This window comes from Gopherus evgoodei, chromosome 3 (assembly GCF_007399415.2).
Source record: "Gopherus evgoodei ecotype Sinaloan lineage chromosome 3, rGopEvg1_v1.p, whole genome shotgun sequence".
Classification (NCBI taxonomy): domain Eukaryota; kingdom Metazoa; phylum Chordata; order Testudines; family Testudinidae; genus Gopherus; species Gopherus evgoodei.
The window spans coordinates 45828639-45849653 of record NC_044324.1 but is presented as its reverse complement, the minus strand read 5'-3'; the positions used below and the strand labels follow the sequence as shown (position 1 = coordinate 45849653).

The 21015-nt window shown below is 43.9% G+C and overlaps 1 protein-coding gene across 2 annotated transcripts in view; it reads right to left on the bottom strand.

The window, feature by feature from the left end:
* PXDN (peroxidasin) overlaps positions 1-21015 on the bottom strand; it is a 165026-nt gene that overhangs the window by 37415 nt on the left and 106596 nt on the right. For both annotated transcript variants that reach the window (XM_030555520.1, XM_030555521.1), the window contains 4 exons: positions 19722-19830; positions 18987-19144; positions 14335-15838; positions 13498-13632 (listed from right to left, as the gene is read on the bottom strand). In XM_030555520.1, coding sequence (XP_030411380.1) covers positions 13498-13632; positions 14335-15838; positions 18987-19144; positions 19722-19830 — 1906 coding nt within the window. The remainder of the gene's footprint in view (positions 1-13497; positions 13633-14334; positions 15839-18986; positions 19145-19721; positions 19831-21015) is intronic.

Here is a 21015-nt window from a genome sequence, read left to right as displayed (position 1 = left end):
AAGGAAGGGGGCTCATAGAAAGTGGGAAACAGATGAAATAAGCCCCCTAAGGAATATAGCAACTATAGGGTGAGAAAATATGGTTTCCCGTAGAATGGGAGGATGATATTGCTGCTCGATGTACCCTTATGGCGCTGATGGATAGCTCTGAATGCTTTAGCCATATCAGATAGATCAGAATAGTAGGAACTGTGACTTCTAAGGGAGACAAGTGGCATAGTGTTGTCCAAATAAAGAACCTGTTCCATTTAAGTGCATAGGTCAATCTAGTAGAGTCCTTCCTGCTATGCACAAAAATATTCCGGACTTCAGCTAAACAGCTTCTTTCATTGACAGAAAGAGATAAGGTCAGGGACAGCCTTGCATTTAGGCGGCTTAGGCAATCGCCTAGGGTGCCAGCATTATTAGGGGGCGGCATTTTGCCGGAGGAGGCGGCAGGCGGCTCCGGTGGAGCTGCCGCAGTGCTGCCTGTGGAGGGTCCGCTGGTCCACGGCTCCAGTGGAGCTGCCGCAGTTGTGCCTGCAGACAGTCGGCTGCTCGCACAACTGCGGCGGCTCCACCGGAGCCGCGGGAGTAGCCGACTATCCGCACGCAGGACTGCGGAGCCGGGGGACCAGTGTGCGGGGCGGAGAAATGGCCGTGCGCCTAGGGCGCTCAAACCCCTAGCGCCGGTCCTGGATAAGGTGGGTGAGGTAATATCTTTTATTGGACCAACTTCCATTAGTGAGACAAGCTTTTGAGCTTAGAAAGATCTCTGCTTTAGTTTGGGAAAATGACCCCAAGTGTCACTGCTCTTTGTAAGATTGAAAGCTTGTCTCTCTCACCAACAGAAGTTGGTCCAATAAAAGATATTGCCTCACTTATATAATCAGCGGATAGGTACACTTTATTCTCAGAGTTCATGAGATAAGGAAAACATCTGACAAGAAGACTGTATTCAGCCTTTCCCCAAAACTCCCTCCCTTATCTGAAGCAACACTGATGATTATCCTCACCTGCAGAAGATGGTTTGCAGGCTCAAATCCTTAGTGGGCAACTTGCAGATGAGAGAGCTGGTCCAGCAGGACATTCTGAAAGTCTGGTAGCAGCAGAATTACTGGTACAATCTGTTGATGAGTGCACCAATTCCAGAGATGAACTTGCTTAGCAAAGGAGAGACAATTGTATTCCTTTCTGTTTGTTGACATAAAACATTGCTGTTGTGTTGTCTGTCATTTCTTCAACTGTTAGCCCACAGCATAAGAAGAAAAGCTTTGCATCCTAGACAAATAGCTCTGAGTTCCAGAACATTTATGTGAATCTCTTTGGCAGTCCAGAGGCCTCGTGCCTTGTGATGCTGTATGGAATATGGGTGACCATTTATAATATTATTGATACTAATATTACAAAATAGAAAATGAATATTACAAGGTATGCCATGGAAGGAATCAGTACAAAAGTTATGATTTTCTAAGTATGATAATCTTGTTTATATGTACGTATCATCTTTGTTTCATGAAGGACCAGACTTCAAAGAGAAACTGCTGAGCTTCAGTTCATCTGCAAATTTGACATCATCAGCTCAGGATTAAACAAAGACTGTGAATGGCTTGCCAACTACAAAACCAGTTTCTCCTCCCTTGGTTTTCACACCGCAACTGCTAGAACAAGGCATCATCCTCCCTGATTGAACTAACCTCATTATCTCTAGCTTGCCTGCATATATATACCTGCCCCTGGAAATTTCCACTACATGCATTTGATGAAGTGGGTATTCACCCACGAAAGCTCATGCTCCAAAACGCCTGTTAGTCTATAAGATGCCACAGGATTCTTTGCTGCTTTTACAGATCCAGACTAACACGGCTACCCCTCTGATATGTGATATATCTGTATCTCAAACTTGTGCTGTCTTTCTGAGTGACATCTCCATACAGATTGGCATCAGCACTATCCAGCCTGCTTAATGGCCCATCAAGGGCAATCAACTGTACAATGAACCAACAGAGAGAATCCAGGGTCTACACCTATGAGTCAGCAGGACATGTAGTGACATGCTTGTGGACAGGAGACTCCAAGAGCTTTTCCACGCCCGTGTGCTGTGAGCTTGTGTTTGGGATAAAGGATGTACAAGCCAAGCCACATGACAAAGGATATAAAAAGGCAGCTACATCTTCTCCATTTTGTCTTCAATCCTGCTTCTCACCTCTGGAGTAACTTCTCTACAAACTGAAAAGGACTAATATATTCACCCAAGCTTTGGAGACGTTCCAGGGGGACTTTACAAGCCAGCAAACTCACCAGTGTTGCTAAAACCTGATATATCGACTCTGAAGTAATGTGTATGTATCTGACTGCTTTGGCCATTTAACATCTCTCTTCTCTTTCTTTTCTTTTCATTTATAATAAAACCTTTAGTTTTAGATACTAAGGGATTGCTGGCAGCATGATATTTTGGGTAAGATCCAAACTAATATCGATCTGGTACTGTGGTTGGCCCTTTGGGGATTGGAAGAACATTTTATAAAGTGCATACAGTTTTAAATAACTTCTCACTTTACTGGACCTATTTGCGATTGTGAGCCAAAGAATGGAATGCAATAAAAAGGGCAGTGCAGTCTTCTTCCCCCACCCCCAGCTCCTTGATAACTTGTGGGGGGACCAGGAGCACAGTTTGTGACTGGCTGGTGAATCTAACTACATTGTTAAGCACCAGGTTTGGGAGAATCTGCTCTCCTTTCTGCAGCCTGCCCTGACCTTGGCATTCTCAGTGTGGGCTACTGTAGGCAACTTGGGTCACAGACCTGGGGGTGGTCTAGGTGGGCTCCCCCCTGAGCATGGAAGTCACAGTGTTTTGATAGGTAGATACAGCTGGAGAAATCAGTACTCCTTTGCACACATGGGAGAGTCCTTCCACCAATTTAATAATGAGAAGGCTTCTCAGGGCACCTGTGTCCTCATGTCCATGTGATGTATGTGGGACAGATACATGATTTTCAACCACATTTCTATGAAACAGAGGTGAAATCTGGCATGCTATGTGGCGTAAGTGAGAGACATGCTCAAGTCTTTGGGTGAGCTTGCAGCTGGTCGATGAGGTCTACCTTGGTCTTGAATCTGTCCTGTAGCAGATCAGCCCTTGCTGATGGGGAATCTAGCACTACCCATATGAACTCTAGTTTCTGGGTTTGCAACAGTGATTGACTTTCCTTTTTAGATTCTGAGATCTGGTGTGGTGAAAAGATGTAGGACTAAGTGAATAGAATCGTTCACCTGCCATGGTGATCTTCCTCGAATAAGCCAGTCATCGAGTACTGGCATATCTAGATCCCTTGCCTTCTAAGATGAGCTTGTCAATCACTTGCTGAATACTCTTGGTTTTGTTGAAAGACCAAAGGGAAGGACTTTGTACTGGTAGTGAGAAGTTCCCACTTGGAATCTTAGTTATTTTCTGTGCGCCAGGTGAATTGATATGTGAAAGTATGTGACTTCTAAACTGAGAGCTGTGAACCATTTTTGAGGATCTAAGGATAAGATTATAGAGGCTAGAATTACCAAACTGAATTTGAAATGACGGATGAAGCTATTTGAGTTGTCTCAAATCTAGTACTGGATGCTTGTCTCCCTTGTTCTTAGGGATTATACAATAATGGAAGCAAAACCCATTCCCCTTTTAACTCCAGAGGCTCTTCTTCCACTGTTCAGAGATTTAGAAGGGAATTCACTTCTTTCTTTAATCATTTTTTGTAAGAGGAGTCCTTGAGGAGGGGTAAGAAGGGACTGCAAATGGATAATACCTCACACGGTTAATCTCTAAAACCCAGTGGTTTGAGTTAAATCAATTCCAAGCCTCTAAAAAATAAAAAGGTGGTTGCCGGATATGGGGGTGGCAAGAAAGGTACTGATTCTCCAAACGCTCTATATAGCTCTCAATGATGGTGTCCAAACTTGCTGCCATGAGGTGGATCTAGGGGTGCAGCATCAAAGGAAGAGAGCCTCTGCGTTGGAAACTTTGCTCCTTCCTTGGTGGCTCACATGATCTTTGTGGATTATAATTACCTTTGTCCAGCTTGTCCCTGTCCATCCCTCCATGAATGCAAGTCGATGCCACACCATTCCATTTTGTTGTGAGCACATTCTTTCCATTTCTGGTCAAAGAGTTCTGTCATGGGATTGGCCCAGCATGTTTTCGGTCTGCCCAGCTGCTGCGTGTGGTCTCTAGGGATTCAGTCTTCCCTACGGATTACATGACCTGCCCATCTCTGCTTTGTGTCCTACATTGCCTGCACAACATCGGTCACTTCTGTACACCTTCCAATCTCTTGATTCAGTATGTGATCATGGACCGATATCTTACACATTTGCCTTTTCATTGCTCTCTGAGTGACAGCAAATTTTTCTTCCTCCGCTTTCCTCATTGACTAGCTTTTTGCTCCATATATAATTGCTGGCAGAATACTGGAGTTCAACTTCTTTTCTTCATGGGAAGTTCACAATCCGTTAGAGATGTCTTTATTCTGTTGAAACTTCCCCTCCCTGCCTTTCTCCTCCTACTGCATTCCCTTTCAAATGAGTTGTCTCTGTTCACCTGCTGACCCAGGTAAATATATTTTTCGATCTCCTCAATTATTTTCCTGTTTACAGTGATGATTCCTGCTGCACAATGCTCACTCCACATACTCTTCATCTTCAAAGTGTACACTTCCAACCCAATATCATGCAAAAGTGTTTGTAATTACTGCAATTTCTCCAGTTATCATGTGTCCTTTGCCAATATTACACAATCAGCAGTGAAGAGAAGATGCATCAGCTGTTCTCCATCAATTCGGATTCCTTTTACCCAGTACAATTTCTTTAACCGTGACTCCAATACGGCTGAAAACAGCTTCAGTGACTGTCTGACTCCTCTATCAATAATAATAATGCACAGGACATTGAATAATGTTCTCTCTGTCAAACAATTGCAGTTAATTTCTTCCAGCAGGTCAATGTACCTCAGGTCGATTCCAATTTCGCTGAGCGCGTTGAGTACAGCATTGATACCAAGTCAAATGCCTTTCTGGAGTCGACAAATTCAAGACACAATGATACTTTGTATTTCTTGTGTTTTTTCAAAGAGCTGCCGAACTGAGTGGACGTGATCAATTGTTGAATACCCTGAGTGGAAACCAGCCTGTTCTCTGGTTTCATGCATTTCAAGATCCTTCTTAATTCAACTGAGTATGACATGGGTGAAGATCTTGTGAGAGGATTGTGATCAGATGATAGTTGCTCAATTCTTTTGGATCGCCTTTCTTCATCGATAGTCTTGTTTCGATTTCTTCCATGCATCTGGAACATGCTTGCTACTGATGTAGACAGTATTTTCAAGGGTTATAATAATACATGAAAAAACTTTTATCTAGAGTGGTTTGTGACCAGGTCTGCTTTGTCTTAGGGGCTGGCAAGTAGCTGCCAAGAAATGGACAATAGCTCTTTAATCTTTTATAGAGCATAAGGCTTTATCAGTTCTTGAGTTATAATCTTCAAACGGGAGGACCTCAGTAGCTGCCTGGACCGCCTTTGTACTCTCTAAGACTGTAACCATGAAGCCCTGTGCAAGGCAGTGGAATTTGTCATTGATTGTTCTGCCATGTCCAATGCGTTTTATGCTATCTGCAGAAATGTCTGAGTTACCAGTTGTCCCTCAGCTACAAAATACTTACAGAGGTTTCTCCCTAAATTCTTGAATTTATGTGTCTACCATGTGATGCAGAAGTTCCTGAAATTTTTTTAAAATAGTCAGACTGAATGGATGTGGAGTGCACAACTGCTTCATCTGGTGAGGAAGAGGAGATCACTGCTGAGATAAGACGGTTACTCACCTTTGTAACTGTTGTTCTTTGAGATGTGTTGCTCATATCCATTCCAGTTAGGTGTGCGCGCGCTGTGTGCACGTTCGTTGGAAGATTTTTACCCTAGCAACACTCGGTGGGCCGGCAGGGTGACCCCGGAGTGGTGCCGTTATGGTGCCAGATATATACCCCTGCCGACACATCTGCCCCTCAGTTCCTTCTTGCTGGCTACTCCAACAGTGGGGAAGGAGGGCGGGTTTGGAATGGATATGAGCAACACATCTTGAAGAACAACAGTTACAAAGGTGAGTAATTGTCTTTTCTTCTTCGAGTGCTTGCTCATATCCATTCCAGTTAGGTGATTCCCAAGCCTTACCTAGGCGGTCAGGTCGGAGTGAGACGTTGCGGAACGTAAGACCGCTGAGACGAAGGCGGCATCGTCTCTGGACTGCTGAACCAATGTGTAGTGTGATGCAAAGGTGTGGATGGAAGACCAGATAGCCAAGCGACATATTTCCTGGATGGGAACATGGGCCAGGAAAGCGGCAGATGAGGCTTGAGCCCGAGTAGAATGGGCGGTGAGATGGCCAGTCGGAACGTGAGCCAGGTTATAGCATGTCCGGATACAGGATGTCACCCAAGATGAAATCCGTTGGGAAGAGACTGGCATGCCCTTCACGTACTCTGCAACAGCTACAAAGAGCTGAGGCGAACGTCGAAAGGGTTTGGTTCTCTCGATATAAAAGGCGAGAGCCCTGCGGACATTCAAAGTATGCAGCTATTGTTCCCGGAGCAATGAGTGCGGCTTCGGGAAAAAGACTGGTAGAAAGATGTCTTGATTAACGTGGAAGGCAGAGACCACCTTAGGGAGGAATGCCGGGTGCGGACGCAGCCGTACTTGTCCTTGTGGAATACCGTATACGGGGGATCCGCAGTCAAAGCTCGAAGTTCCGAGGCACGTCTAGCCACGGTAATAGCAACTAGGAAGGCTGTCTTCCAGGAAAGGTACAGCAGCAAGCATGTGGCTAAAGGCTCAAAGGGGGAACCCATAAGCCTAGCCAACACTAGGTTTAGATCCCAAGTAGGGGTTGGGCACTTGACCTGCGGGTACAGCCGCTCCAAGCCCTTAAGGAATCTAGAAACCATGGGGTGAGAAAAGACAGAACTGCCAGTTTCCCCAGGGTGGAATGCAGAAATAGCTGCAAGATGCACCCTTAGAGAAGCGATCGCGAGTCCCTGGTCCTTGAGGGACCATAAATAGTCCAAGATAATGGGGACCGATACACCTTCGGGGATAAAGTTACGCTGAGCACACCAGTGGGAGAAGTGCTTCCACTTGGCGAGATATGTCGTCCGCGTGGAAGGCTTTCTGCTTCCCGGCAGCACCTGTTGTACTGAGGTGAAACAACGCAACTCAGATTGGCTCAACCATACAGCAGCCACGCTGTCAGATGAAGGGACTGCAGGTCTGGGTGGTGAAGCCTGCCGAAGTCCTGCGTTATGAGGTCCGGGCATAGCGGCAGGGGGATCGGGTCTGCCATAGAGAGGTCGAGCAACAGGGTGTACCAATGCTGTCTCGGCCGTGCCGGAGCGATGAGGATTAGTTGGGTTCTGTCCCTGCGGAGCTTGAGTAGGACTCTGTGGATGAGAGGAAAAGGTGGGAAGGCATAAAATAGGTGCCCCTTCCACAGGATTAGGAATGCGTCCAAGAGGGAGCCCGGGGAGCAACCTTGCAGGGAGCAGAACACCTGGCATTTTCTGTTCTCTTGGGAGGCAAAGAGGTCTAATGTGGGGAAACCCCCACTTCCGGAAGACAGAATGGAGAATGTTCGGACGGATGGACCACTCATGAGACAGGAAGGATCTGCTCAGTTGATCTGCCAGAGTGTTTCGGACTCCTGGGAGAAAGTTATCTTTCTATCAATAGACGCTACCAGATCTATTGAGTGGGCTATGCAAAAGTCCCATAGTTGTATCACCTCTTGACAAAGGGGGGAGGATCGTGTCCCTCCCTGCTTGTTTATGTAATACATGGCCGTTGTGTTGTCTGTGAACACTGCAACACAACGACCCTGTAGATGGCGCTGGGATACTTGGCACGCCAGTCGAACTGCTCTCAGTTCTCAGACATTTCTGTGAAACACCAACTCCCGAGATGACCAAAGGCCTTGAGTGCGAAGGTGCCCTAGGTGATCACCCCAGCCGAGAGATGACGCGTCCATTGTTAGGGACGCAGAAGGCTGTGGTGGATGGAAAGGCAGGCCTGCACACACCAGGGATGGCGTCAGCCACCAGTCGAGGGAGCTGAGGATGCTTGGTAGAATTGTGATTACAATATCTATGGTGTCTCTGCCTGGATGGTAGGCTGAGGCGAGCCACGTCTGAAAGTGACGCATGCGCAGTCTGGCGTGCTTTGTCACGAATGTGCATGCAGCCATATGACCGAGGAGGCCAAGGCAAGTGCGAGCTGAGGTCATCGGGAAGCTTTGAAGTCTTTGTATAAGTGAGACTATTGCCTGAAAACGAGGTAGACGCAAACTGGCTGTTGCAAGATTGGCGTCCAGGATGGCCCCGATGAACTCTATCCTTTGCGTCGGCACTAGAGTAGAATTTTCCAAATTGATTATCAGGCCTAGATGCATGAATAGGTCCTTGATGATGTTCACATAACTGGTGACCTGTGCCTCGGAGGTCCCTCGAAAAAGCCAGTCATCGAGGTATGGGAAGACATGTATTCGACGACGACAGAGGGAGGCGGTGACTACCGCCACACACTTCGTGAATACCCGAGGGCTGTGGAGAGGCCAAAGGGAAGGACCGTAAACTGACAGTGTTGATGGTTCACCACAAAGCGTAGATACCGTCTGTGTGGAGGGTAAATTGCAATGTGGAAATACGCATCCTTCATATCGAGAGCGGCGTACCAATCTCCGGGATCCAGGGAAGGGATGATGGTCCCCAGGGATATCATGCGGAACTTGAACTTTTTCATGAACCTATTTAGTCGTCGCAGGCCTAGGATAGGCCGGAGGCCCCCTTTCGCCTTGGGGATTAGGAAATATCGGGAATAAAACCCCTTGCCCCTTAATTCCTTCGGTACCTCCTCTATAGCCCCCATTGCAAGAAGTCTCCTAACCTCTTGCAGGAGGAGTTGCTCGTGAGAGGGGTCCCTGAAGAGGGACGAGGAGGGGGGTTGAAAGGGAGGGGGTGAAGTAAACTGAAGATGGTATCCAAACTCCACCATGCGTAGGACTCAAAGATCCGAGGTTAATTGGGACCACGCAGGGAGGAACGGGGAAAGGCAGTTGTAAAACTGAAAAGGATCCTGGGAGACAATTGATACACTGCTCTCGGGCGCACCCTCAAAAGTTTGATTTGGGTCCCGCTATTGGCTTGGTGGGACCGGAATTGTTACCCCCTTGAGGTCCAGACTGATGTCTGCAGTTGGTACAACCTTGCCTTCTGGTAAAGTCTTGCCTTGGCCTAGGCGGAGGGTAAGGGTTCTGAGGTTGGGAGTGGAAGAATCTTCTTTGAGTCTGAGGCGTATGCATTCCGAGCGAATGCATGATTACGCGATTGTCTTTCAGACTCTGTAGCCTAGGGTCCGTCTTCTGTGAGAATAGAACCTGGCCATCAAATGGTAAGTCTTGTATAGTGTGCTGAAGTTCAGGTGGCAGGCCTGACACTTGCAGACATGATATACGTTGCATGGCGATTCCAGAGCCGACCGTTCTAGCTGCCGAATCCGCGGCATCCAGCAAGGCCTGTAGAGAGGTCCGCACTACTTTCTTTCCTTCCTCCAGTAGTGCTGTAAATTCCTGGTGGGAGTCTTGCGGGACCAGCTCTGTAAACTTCCCTACTGCCTCCCAGGTGTTGTAATTGTATCTACTCAGCAAGGCTTGTTGGTTTGCCACCCTGAGTTGGAGGCCTCCCGCGGAATAGATTTTCCGTCCCAACAAGTCCATACGCTGAGCCTCCCTTGATTTAGGTGCAGCGGCTTGTTCGCCGTGGCGCTCCCGCTCATTGACGGACTGTACAACCAATGAACAGGGAGGAGGTGCACATATAGGTACTCATACCCTTTGGAGGGCACCATATATTTCCGTTCGACCCCTCTGGCTGTGGGTGGGATGGATGCCGGGGATTGACAGATGGTGTCTGCCCTAGCCTGGATCGAACAAATGAACGGCAGGGCCACTCTGGTTGGTTCCTCCACCGACAATATACTTATCACCGGGTCTTCCACCTCTGAAACCTCCTCTACTGGCAAGTTGATATTCTGGGAGACATGTCACAGGAGGTCCTGGTGTGACCTGAGGTCAATTGGAGGTGGGCCCAATGATGATGTCCCTGCTACTGTTTCATCCGGAGAGGAGGAGGATGAAACCCCCGGGACGAGTGGATCCTGTACCGACTCCTGATCCTGGGGGACATCCGGAGCCGGCAGATTGTGGGGGTCTGGTGCGGGGGCAGCAGTTTCCTCCATACCAGCAGGGGGAGGTCAGCTGACAGTAGCCTCGGGCACGCGATGTTCTGACGGACCGGAGCGTGATGGCACAGCGGGTTCACCTTGGGCTTGGTGATAAGCCCAAGGCGTCCAAAAGGACCACTGATGAGGTCCCTGGTCCGGGTCGTGGGTTCCTTGGGTGAACCTGCTGTGAGCGTCCGAATCCCCATAGGAAGCACTGTCCACATGGGATGATACGAATGGGTGCCGAGAAGGCCACAGAGGAGCTGAGACCATTTGGGGAGGGTCTCTGCGACTAGTCGAACCATCTCCATGAGGCACCAGAGAACGGTACCAGGAGTCATACAGGTACTGAGTGAGACTGGGACCTGCTACTGGCGCGGTGCCGGGAGGTCAACTGGTGCCTTGAATCTCTGCACCGGGATCGGCTGCAAGATGTGCGGTGCCGCGAGTGGTGCCAGGACCTGGATCAGTGCTGAGAGTATCGGTTCGGGATCTCGAGCCGTGCCGCGAGTACGACCAGTACCTAGAGAGAGCGGTACCGGGACTGCGAGCAGCGTTGGGACAGGGATCGATGACGGGACTGAGAGCGTCTGCAGGACTTGGATAGTGACCGGCGACGTTCGGTGGTGCCGGGCGAGGATGGTCACCGGCGGTGCAGGCGGTTGAGGCAGCTCAGGCTCCGCCAAGGCAATCAACTCCCTTTCCGTAGAGAACGTCTCCAGCGTGGAGGGCACGATAAGCTCAACCACGGTGTGTGCCGGGGAGCTGGTAGGCACCGGACCTGATGGCTCTTGCGAGACCGGAATCAACGGCGCAGAAGACGTCGGTGCCGTGGCAGCTGACGGTGCCAGGTGGTCTGACTTAGTTAGGCGCTCTGACTGCGGTGTAGGCATGGGAGCCGCAGGAGTCTTATGCGTCTTGATCCTCAGGGAGAGAGAGTGGTGCCAGGCAGGAGCCTTGGCCGGTGATGGCTGGTGTCAAGGAGCCTTTACGGTGCCCATGCGCTCCGGTGCGGAGGAGGCACTTGTCCCCGGTGCAGCAGTCGGTGCCGAAGATGGAGGAGTTAGAGCTGCCTCCATCAGGAGCTGCTTGAGACGAATGTCCCGCTCCTTTCTCGTCTGGGGCTTGAAAGCCTTGCAGATGCGGCACTTGTCTGAGAGGTGGGATTCGCCCAAGCACTTGAGATAGGAGTCATGAGGGTCTCCTGTGGGCATCGGCAAATGACAGGCCAAGCACAGTTTGAAGCCCGGTGAACTGGGCATGGGCCCCGGTACTGGGTGAGGGGTGGGGGCTAATCCCCGATCCCTCTTAACTACATACAATAACTACTACAAAGAACTAATAAAACTAACTAGAAATATAGAATATTGAACTATATACAGAATAACGATTAGAACGAGCGAATAGCTAGGGAGGTGGAGATCAGTTAAGCCGCGCTTCACTGTTCCAACGACCGACACGGGCAGTAAGAAGGAACTGAGGGGCGGATGTGTCGGCAGGGGTATATATCTGGCACCATAGCAGCGCCAGTCCAGGGGGCGCCTTGCCGGCCCACCGAGTGTTGCTAGGGTAAAAATCTTCTGACGAACATGCATGTGGCACGTGCACACCTAACTGGAATGGATATGAGCAAGCACTCGAAAAAAAACAAGTGCTTCTCTATTTGCAAGTGTTCTTCCTCACTTTCCTGTTCTTACTGGGGTATAATGTGAGTCAGTGCCAGATGTCCTTCTCAAGGAACCACAAATTTCACAGAGAAGGGAGATCGACATCTATTGGTGGTAACAGAGCTAGGTTTCCTTGCCAGATCACTCAGTACTAAGAATAATTTTGATGCCAAGAAAGTCAGTGTCAGGAGCATCCGTGCTGCAAGAGTCAGCGGCACTGTGTGCATCAATATTACTACTGAGAGGTTGGTGCCAGCAAAATGTGGACTGCTGCCTGAGACAGCACCCTATGGGCTCAGGGACCAGGTTTTGCCAGGTTGTCAGAGGAGCCAAATTTGGGCTGTGAACAACCCTTTGGCCAAGTACTGTGAGATCTATGACTCCTTTTATTAGGTTTCAGGGAGGGTAATAACCAAGGCCTGCACTTACTGTGGGAACTATGCCCCTTCTGACCCCTTTCAGACAACTAAGTGAAGGATATGACTTGGCTGCTCTGCTGGTCTCAGTGGATGAAGTTTTTTTTTAAGTGTGAGCCTGGGAGCTGAGTTGGGCAGCAGGTCACAGGAGGACCTGCTGGAAGCCCGCTGAGGCCCAGTTGGCTTTCTTTTTTCCTTCTGTTCTGAAGAAACTTGCTCCCATAGAAAACGTTTAAGATGGGCCTCTCTTGCCTTCTACATGCTTTTGGAGAAAAAGCAACAGATCTAGCATTTATTGGGCAAATGATCCTCTCCAAGACAAAAGAGGCACATTCAGTGTCTGTCATTAAATGAAATAGTTGCTTCACAGGGTAAGTTTTGAAGCCCAGGGGCTTCATTTCAGCCATAGCAGCTAATCCCCATTAGGGTGGGGAAAGTCCCAAACACTAAGAAGAGGATTTTGTTGTTGTTGTTTTTACATACAGCTAATAGGTATAAAAAACAACAACAAAAAACCCACTACAATAACTATGCCAGTATTACTAGCTAACTGGTCACATACACACACAACTAGTAAAGTTACACAGTATGCAGAGAAGTGGACATTACAGGGTTTCCATCTTGCAGCCACAGGAAGTAAGAGTGCAGGAAAGGCCCCAGTGGACATTGCTGCCCAACAGAATCCAATCTCACACATATGGATGCACGTGCATCGGAAGTGGAATACACGTGGACAATCACTGAAGAAAGTTTTTCTTCAATTTACAGTGAAGTAGCCTGAGCAGTAATTTGCACAAGACCAGTCAAACAATGTTAGAAATAGGAAAGTTAGGAGCTCCTGGGTCCCAGTCCCCTGCTCAGTTAGCTACACTGTATTGCCTGTTGGAGCTTTATATGCTATTTTCACCATAAAAGATAACAGGTCTTAAAAATAAATAAGCATAGCTATTATTTCAGCTGCTTTGACAAACTATAAAATCAGCTTTTTATCACTTTCACTTCTATAGCCAGATCATAAAAGAAAAAGAAAACAGAGTTTGAATTTGAAAAAAGTCACTAAACAATTTAAAAAATGAAAAAAAAATCTATTCTAAATTCACTTAAGTTTTCCATGGGCATTTTGGCTTTACCTGTCTCCATCTCGAAGACGTTTAAACTGTGTACTCAATAGACACATCAAAGTTGGCCCCAATCGGCTACCAGGAACTAAATCTTCTACCATAAGAGCAGGAAATAAATCTATGTTCAGAGGTGATCCATAGAGCCTATAACAAGAGAAATACAAATACTTATTTAAAATTACACATTTATAAAAACATTCAGTATTATGACAAAACTAAGGGCAATTGTTCTGAACTATTCACAGCAAAAATGACCATATTAAATTTAGCATTCTCTTCCTGCATTGTGCTGCACTTAATTCAAAGAGGTTTTTAAGGTCAGGCTTGACAAAACCCTGGCTGAGATGATTTAGTTGGGAATTGGTCCTGCTTTGAGCAGGGGGTTGGACTAGATGACATCTTGACATCCCTTCCAACCCTGATATTCTATGATTCTATGAAAACTGAAGACACAAATACTATCATGAGATTTCAGTATTACATTTATTTAGTTTTTTAAATATTACTCATAAAAAAAAAATCTCCTATGGGTGTATACATGAACACATGGTCTCTGGATGGGCTCAGCTTCATGGAGTTCCTACAACTCAAGGAGTGGAGGAATCAGATCTGTGTAAGTGTCACTGAGGGAAAGACATTCTGTAGCTTATGCAGGTTTTCAAGAACCCTGAGCCTTCCATACATGTCTCCTGATGTTGGCAGAAAGTTTTGTGGGATATTCCCTTTATACCTTTCCTAACAAATACTTCCTTCTAGGTTAGACATTTAAATAATTATTTTCACATGCACATTTAGATATAAAAGTACATTTGAATTTTTAACCATTAACCTTCACCTCAAGCTCACCTGCTAAGCTTGTCCCTGATTTCAGGACTCCTAATTTCGTTTTTCAGATCTTCAAAAGTATGAGCTGAAGAAAGATTACAGTAAACTCTAAAATCATGGTAGGGAGGAATTCCATGATCTCTGCCTCTCTGAATATTCATAGCTGCCAGATCTAAAGCCACAGTACGTGCCATGGAGAATAGTCTCTCTGTTAATTCTGTATTGAGTAACTGCGATGGTATTCGCATCTTACCAGCAACCCCAAACAATCCCCTTAACAGTGGATCAATGCCTCCTTCATTTACAATCCGAAAGGGAGAGAAGAATGCCTTATGAAGAGGTATATGGCCTTGTAGAATAGGTTCAAAGTTTTCATCCAGCCGATACAGTAAGGGATTGATAAGTGTGTGACCAAACCTAAAAGCGGCAGTTGCAAACTCATTAGTTATGCCAGAATTAACATTCGGATCATAACCTTTATATTCGCCAAGCATCTTCATGCCTACCTCTCCAAAGATCTTAGGTAGCCAATGGTTGTACGTTATATGTTGCATTTCTGCGCCAACAATTTTGCGTGTTTCATGATATATTGTGTCCCCATCCCAGTGTGGGTTGAGTTTCAGTAACTCTGTAGCAATTCTGTTGTGTTCTCTAAACCACAATGTATGCATACTGGTGAGACCCAGTTGCTCATTAGCACGATGATCCCCAGCTAAGAAGCAAGGAATTGGGCTCTCGTTTTCATCTCTCATGCATTCTGTTGGTGGACCAGTAGCAAATGGAAGAAGAGGCTTGCCAGATCTCTGTACAATGCCCTGTCTCAGAAGACCCCTTTGACTTGCCAAGTCTCTGATTTCTTGTGACTCATGGTCTGAACTGCCATACACATTGGATGCATCAATATATGAAGTCAGCTGGTTAATCTGTTCTCGTGGGTAAACAGAATTCATTAGAAGAGATGTCATGCCACTTCCACAAACAGGACTGGAGCGAACAAAAAACATGCACCGTGCACCATTTCTAACTCGGGGGTCATTTGGTGGTACCATGATTGAGAAACATGGAGGATCATTTGTACAAACTGAACTGCAGTGCTGACCATCAGAAAACCTGGCTTCACTCAGAGCTGCAACTGTGGAGTCAAGGTCATGATCAAGGAACTGACCCCATTGCATTAGAAAGTGAGTAAACTGATCATCAGGGGTTATTGTTTCAGTTCCTATTAATGATGTTGAAACCAAGCGAGGCATGGGGAGCGTGTATCCATTATAGTGTCTATTAGGTCCAATGCCCCTAGGCAAGTTAAATCCATTTTCATAGACTGACTTTAACAACCGTTCAAAGGCTGTCAGAGAGGCACCCCACATCGGATGCTGCAGATTATTGCAAGTTCCATCATGTGTCCTGTATTTCTGGTGAAAGCACATATCTGAGCAGTTATTCACTCGTCTATGGGCTGTGCAGCCTGACAGATTAGCTATCAGGTTCAAGTATTGTGGAGATACAAGATCATTATAGTGATAGCCTGAAACAGAACAGAAGCATAGGGAAAATTAAAGACATCAAATTTTGGATACAAAAATCTCAAATATCCTAGACATCATTTTATCATCTTTTGGTTTAAAAAAATTCCACATATCCTTGGACAAATTCAAAGGAAAAAGAATTTGCATGAAAACACTGATAAAAAACTTTTCAAAAGATCTCATCTCCCACTTAGTCACCTAAATGAAATAAGCAGATTTCTAAAGTACTCAACATTATACATCTGCCACTGAGAATAATTTGATAATCTGCCCACTTCATTTAGGTGCCTAAATGGGAGATGAGCTCTTCTGAAAATCTGGTCGTAACTGGATGTTGAGAACATTTGAAAATGTGCCCTAAAACTAATCAGCTAAAGCTTTTCTACTCTCAGAACTCTTATCTTATACAAGCTTTTGATTACTTCAAAACATATTTATTACTATTATGTATTGCTTTATATGTTATATAAATATTACAGCAATACAAAAAAGACACACATACCCTCCACCCTGCTCAGAATACAAGTGCCCCATTATGCTAGGAACCACAAAACACATCGGTAATTGTGGTCCTTAAGCTTACAGTCTAATCAAAGACAAGTTAGTGTAACAAACAATAGGCAGGAAGAGGGGAGGAGGTTAACACTAATAAAATAACGTGTTTATAGAGGCTAACAGCGTGCACAATTAAATGGTAATCACTCAAGAATAATGTTACATATGATCTGAATGTAAAATTCAAAGAGTAGGTGTCAGTTATCTGCCCTACTAATAATATTTTCAGGACTATTCTGGCCTCTGAAACACTGTATACCATGGTGCAGAATCATCACTGGCTACTAAAGAACAGAACATAACACACTGTTCTTAGGATTTTTAACACTTTTAGATGAAGATGTTGTGGCTCTGCTACTCCAAGACCTGTCCTTGTAATCAAGTACAATAACAATCAGTAACACCCCTTTCTAAGTTATCTTCATTTATTATAGTCTTCTGAATCTCTCTTTCCTTTTGCTCTTTACTTGTATACAGTTGAGATAAATTATTGTATGTTTTGGTAATCCTGGTTTTCATCAAAATTTCGGGAACAAGGGTGTGAGCAGAATCAAACTTCCAAGTTTTTGGACAAGCTGGCCTGCAAAATTAATTTTTGCCACCATACTCCAAATGTAACACATTCCTGTTCATTACCATACCACTATATATAAGCCTGGTTTAAGATTTTTTTCTGAAGTGTTAGCAAGATGATTCTTTGGGATACAGCTGACATTCAATAGCTTCATTTAGTCAAAAATTCATAGATTGGCAATTGTTAGGTTCCCCCAATTTTTCTGCTACAAAAGTGGGACCCATCCACTTGTTTTTTTCAACTTTAGTAGCAGCTTACATTCGTTAGCTTTGAAAACACAAACCAAACAAGTGCAAGGACTAGGGTTAGAAACTTAAGGGGAGGGACATCTAAATGAAAACAGATTTTCTTTACATTTCTAGTTTTCTGAAATCGTGGGGCCATGGTTGTGGATTTTGAAGGGACCAAAAGACAGCTCTGGTTATGAATAGATATAAAATGTTGTCTGACATTATTAGCATTGAATTTTTAAATGAATTCATTTTGGCCATGCTCACGACCCTATTGTGTTCACTTCCGGTGAACATTAGAATGATTGTTTTTACTAGCATTAAAGTTGATAAAAATTAAATTTCAGTGTTCCATACATGAGTATTCATGAAAAAAGAATGTTAGATTTGGATGCACCAGTATTTATACTACAAATGCTTGCATCCAATCATGGAACAAACAAACAAAAAACCTGTATTTAGCCTAATAAACTGCAGTTTCTCAAATGTTAAGATTCAAATACTTGCAATCTGTAGCAAAAAAAAAATATTGAAGAAAATGTCAAATAATTCTGAATGATTAGCAGCAAACTCAATGAAATTACGATCTGTTTGTGAATGTTCTGTACTCAAAGAAGTCAAATTTGTGTGACAAATTATTCCTTGCAAATTGTTTGCTCAGTATTATGAGTAACTGTCCATTTTTACTAACAAATCTTATAGTGCTCTAATTCTACAAAGCTTACAGTCTTTGACCCTGTACATATTGGCCTAATTCAGGGTCACAGTTAAAATTTTAGAAAGTTACAATGAAATTCTCAATTATAAACATCAAAAGTAGCATTTATAAGTAAAAATATTTCCTCAGATTTCAGTCTAGCTGTAACATTTGGCTACATGCCACGTCTCAGAATCTGTCCTAAAACTCCATCATTATTTCCAAACGCTTTAGTCATAAGTCTCACGCACTGACACATTGTATATCAACTGCCAAAGGCAAGAACTTATAGGCACTGCAGAACAATTAGCTTACAGTTCTCTTTGCAAGTGTGTTCTAGCTCTAAATTTTCAGGCTGGGCATTATAATTCTGAATTACTTTTTTCTTACTATTTATAAAAAACAACAAAAAACATTTCTTAATAGCAAATTAAATTTGAGAACAGACTACCAGGAAACTGTTGTAGCTTAGTTTGACACTGTACTCTGCTTTAAGAACAAGTAACAATTACTTCAGGAAAACTGGTACAGAAAATGTAGAAACATTGTTCTGTAAAGTGATCACAAACAGTGCACAAATCTTTGCTGTTATATTATATCCTCTCTGTGATAAGACAAACAGGGATTACCATGTTTTCTTTTGATGCAATAACCAATACAAATACTGTCTTAACAGTACATACTGAAAAATTCTAAATCTTGCTAAGAAACTATTAGCCAAATTCACTCCTCTGTTAACACCCATCCAACCCCATGTACTTGAGGTGTGTTAGTTTTAACTGAGGGAAGAATTTGACTGCGTCATTTTTTTCCTTAGTATGTCAAATAGTGAAGAATTAAAATAACGTACCAGCATATCTCAGACAAACAAGGTACATCAAAATATAGCAATGTGTGAATCAAGGACCCAAGTGAGCAATCTTTATTCATGTTAGTGAGCTCTTGCACACTCAAGAAGCAGTAATGACTTCAACAAGAGTAACAGCTGCACAATGGGACACAGAGCTTTTAAAATTAATACTCCTTGAAGCATAATGAATTGAAATGGATTATACACTACAAAAGACAGAAAGTAAAGTAAAGGTACTGACTTGTTCCATTTAGGTCAACCATTAAACCATCTTGTACATGATCTTGAATTAGCTGTAATGTTCTTTCAAATATTTCTCCAGCTCTTGCTTGCTCAACAGTGTAAGGATCTCTTGGGTATCGAAATAAGGCTAGCAAATCATTTGGAGAACGAGGACGACTAACAGATAATTGAAAAAATAGTAAGCGTATACACAAGTACTATAAGACTACAAACGGTTTAAAAAGTTTTTGCAACTTAAGATATCACTAGACGTGATTGACTATACCTTTGTTACTCGTCCCAAAATGGAAGGCAAAAATCAATAAAAATAAATATCTACATTTAATACAAGATGACAAAAACATATTTAAACATGAAAATAGATTAAATTTGTATTAAAATGCATTAGATCCAATATTAAAATACCAGTAGGCTTTTGAATAAAACCAAGCTTTTTAAACACGTTGGTTCCCCCAAAATAATTGAAATAACTATTCAAAACCTATTAGCTAAATTTGTTTGTTGGGGAACTTGGTGCAGTTTTCTTTTAAAAATATGGCTTTCTTGTTAAATTGCTAGAACTCCAGAAACTAACCAGATGTTAAAGTTTGATATTTAAAATCATTATATTATCTCATCTTTCAGATGTGTAATAGTACTGTAGTCAAACAGGTTTACTGATTGTAGCATTTCTTTCAGAATACCCAAAATTAATGTTGACTTCCCCATAAAAAGCCCCCAAATGATATGATACCTGTCAAACAAATGTGTACGTGTTGAATTTATAGCTCTGTCAACCGTTGCAATTGCTTCAACAATTGATGTTGCTACAAATGGATCTCCATTTCGACTGACATCAGGAACTAGAAAAACACAGAGTTGCATATTATTGCAAAAATTACTGAACACAAAAGAGTTACTCATAAAAGCAATGTCTAGACACTACATCATCTCAGTTTTACAAAGAAAACCACATTTCCTTAAGTTTTACTTCCTCCAAATTTAAAATTACTAATCCTTTGGGAACTCTATTGAAACACATTTACATCCCTGCAGAATTAAGTTTTGTTTTGTTTTGAAATGCCAGTTACAAATAAATGTTCAGTTAAAGTGAAGCTACTGTAAAAATAAAACTGTGTGAAAAACAAAACTATTTAAGTAGCTGTTAAATAGTCTTACAATTGTTATACAAACACGACCAAAGCAAAAAAAGTGAAGTCAATATTTTAGCTCAGCTTCTGCTTGTGGTGCAGCATAAAAGTGTTTGTGACCAAAAGTCTATCCAGCATCCACTAAAGTCTATGGAAACATTCCCATTGGTTTCAATGGATATTGGATTGGGCCCCAAGCATACGGGTTTAAGTGGATAACATGAAACACTACAGTCAAAAGCCACATATTTATAGGCTTCATTTTTAATTTTAGAACACGCATTGCTGTATTACATAAGTTCAGAGGCTTTTCCTAAAAAGCTGTTAGAGATTCCCACGCAGCTATGGGGAATCGTTCACGGTTATCATCTTGGGCTCTCTCTAGGAAACAAGGGAGACCACTTTTGGAGGCTTTAAATCTTTGTTTTATTTTCAGCATTATCTAGCCTCAGAAAAGTAGGCCAAAGATCACAAGCTCAAAGACCACATACAAATCTTCATAATGCTAGCAATGCAAGATCTCATGGGTCTATGAAACTGCCTTTTTATGAAATGTTTGGTCAGCAACTGCTGCTCTTGAAGTGCAGCTGAGTTCATACAATCTACTCCTTAGTGCCTCTCTCCTACCCTGTGTTGGGGGCCACCAGATCCAGTGGCAATACCGAAAGATTCCCCAGAAAGGTTGGTAAAGTGACACTGAGAGAAGAGGGGGGAAAAGAGGCAGGTTTTCAGTGAGTGCCTGATCTCTTTGATCATTACCTACCTCACATGGTTGTTATGAGGCTTAATGTTTCTAAAGAGCTTTGAGATCTTCAAATGAAGATGCTATACAAGTGAAAAGTATTTTATTAATAAATTAATAGCACTGTAACTTTTAATGTGAGAACACAGCCAATA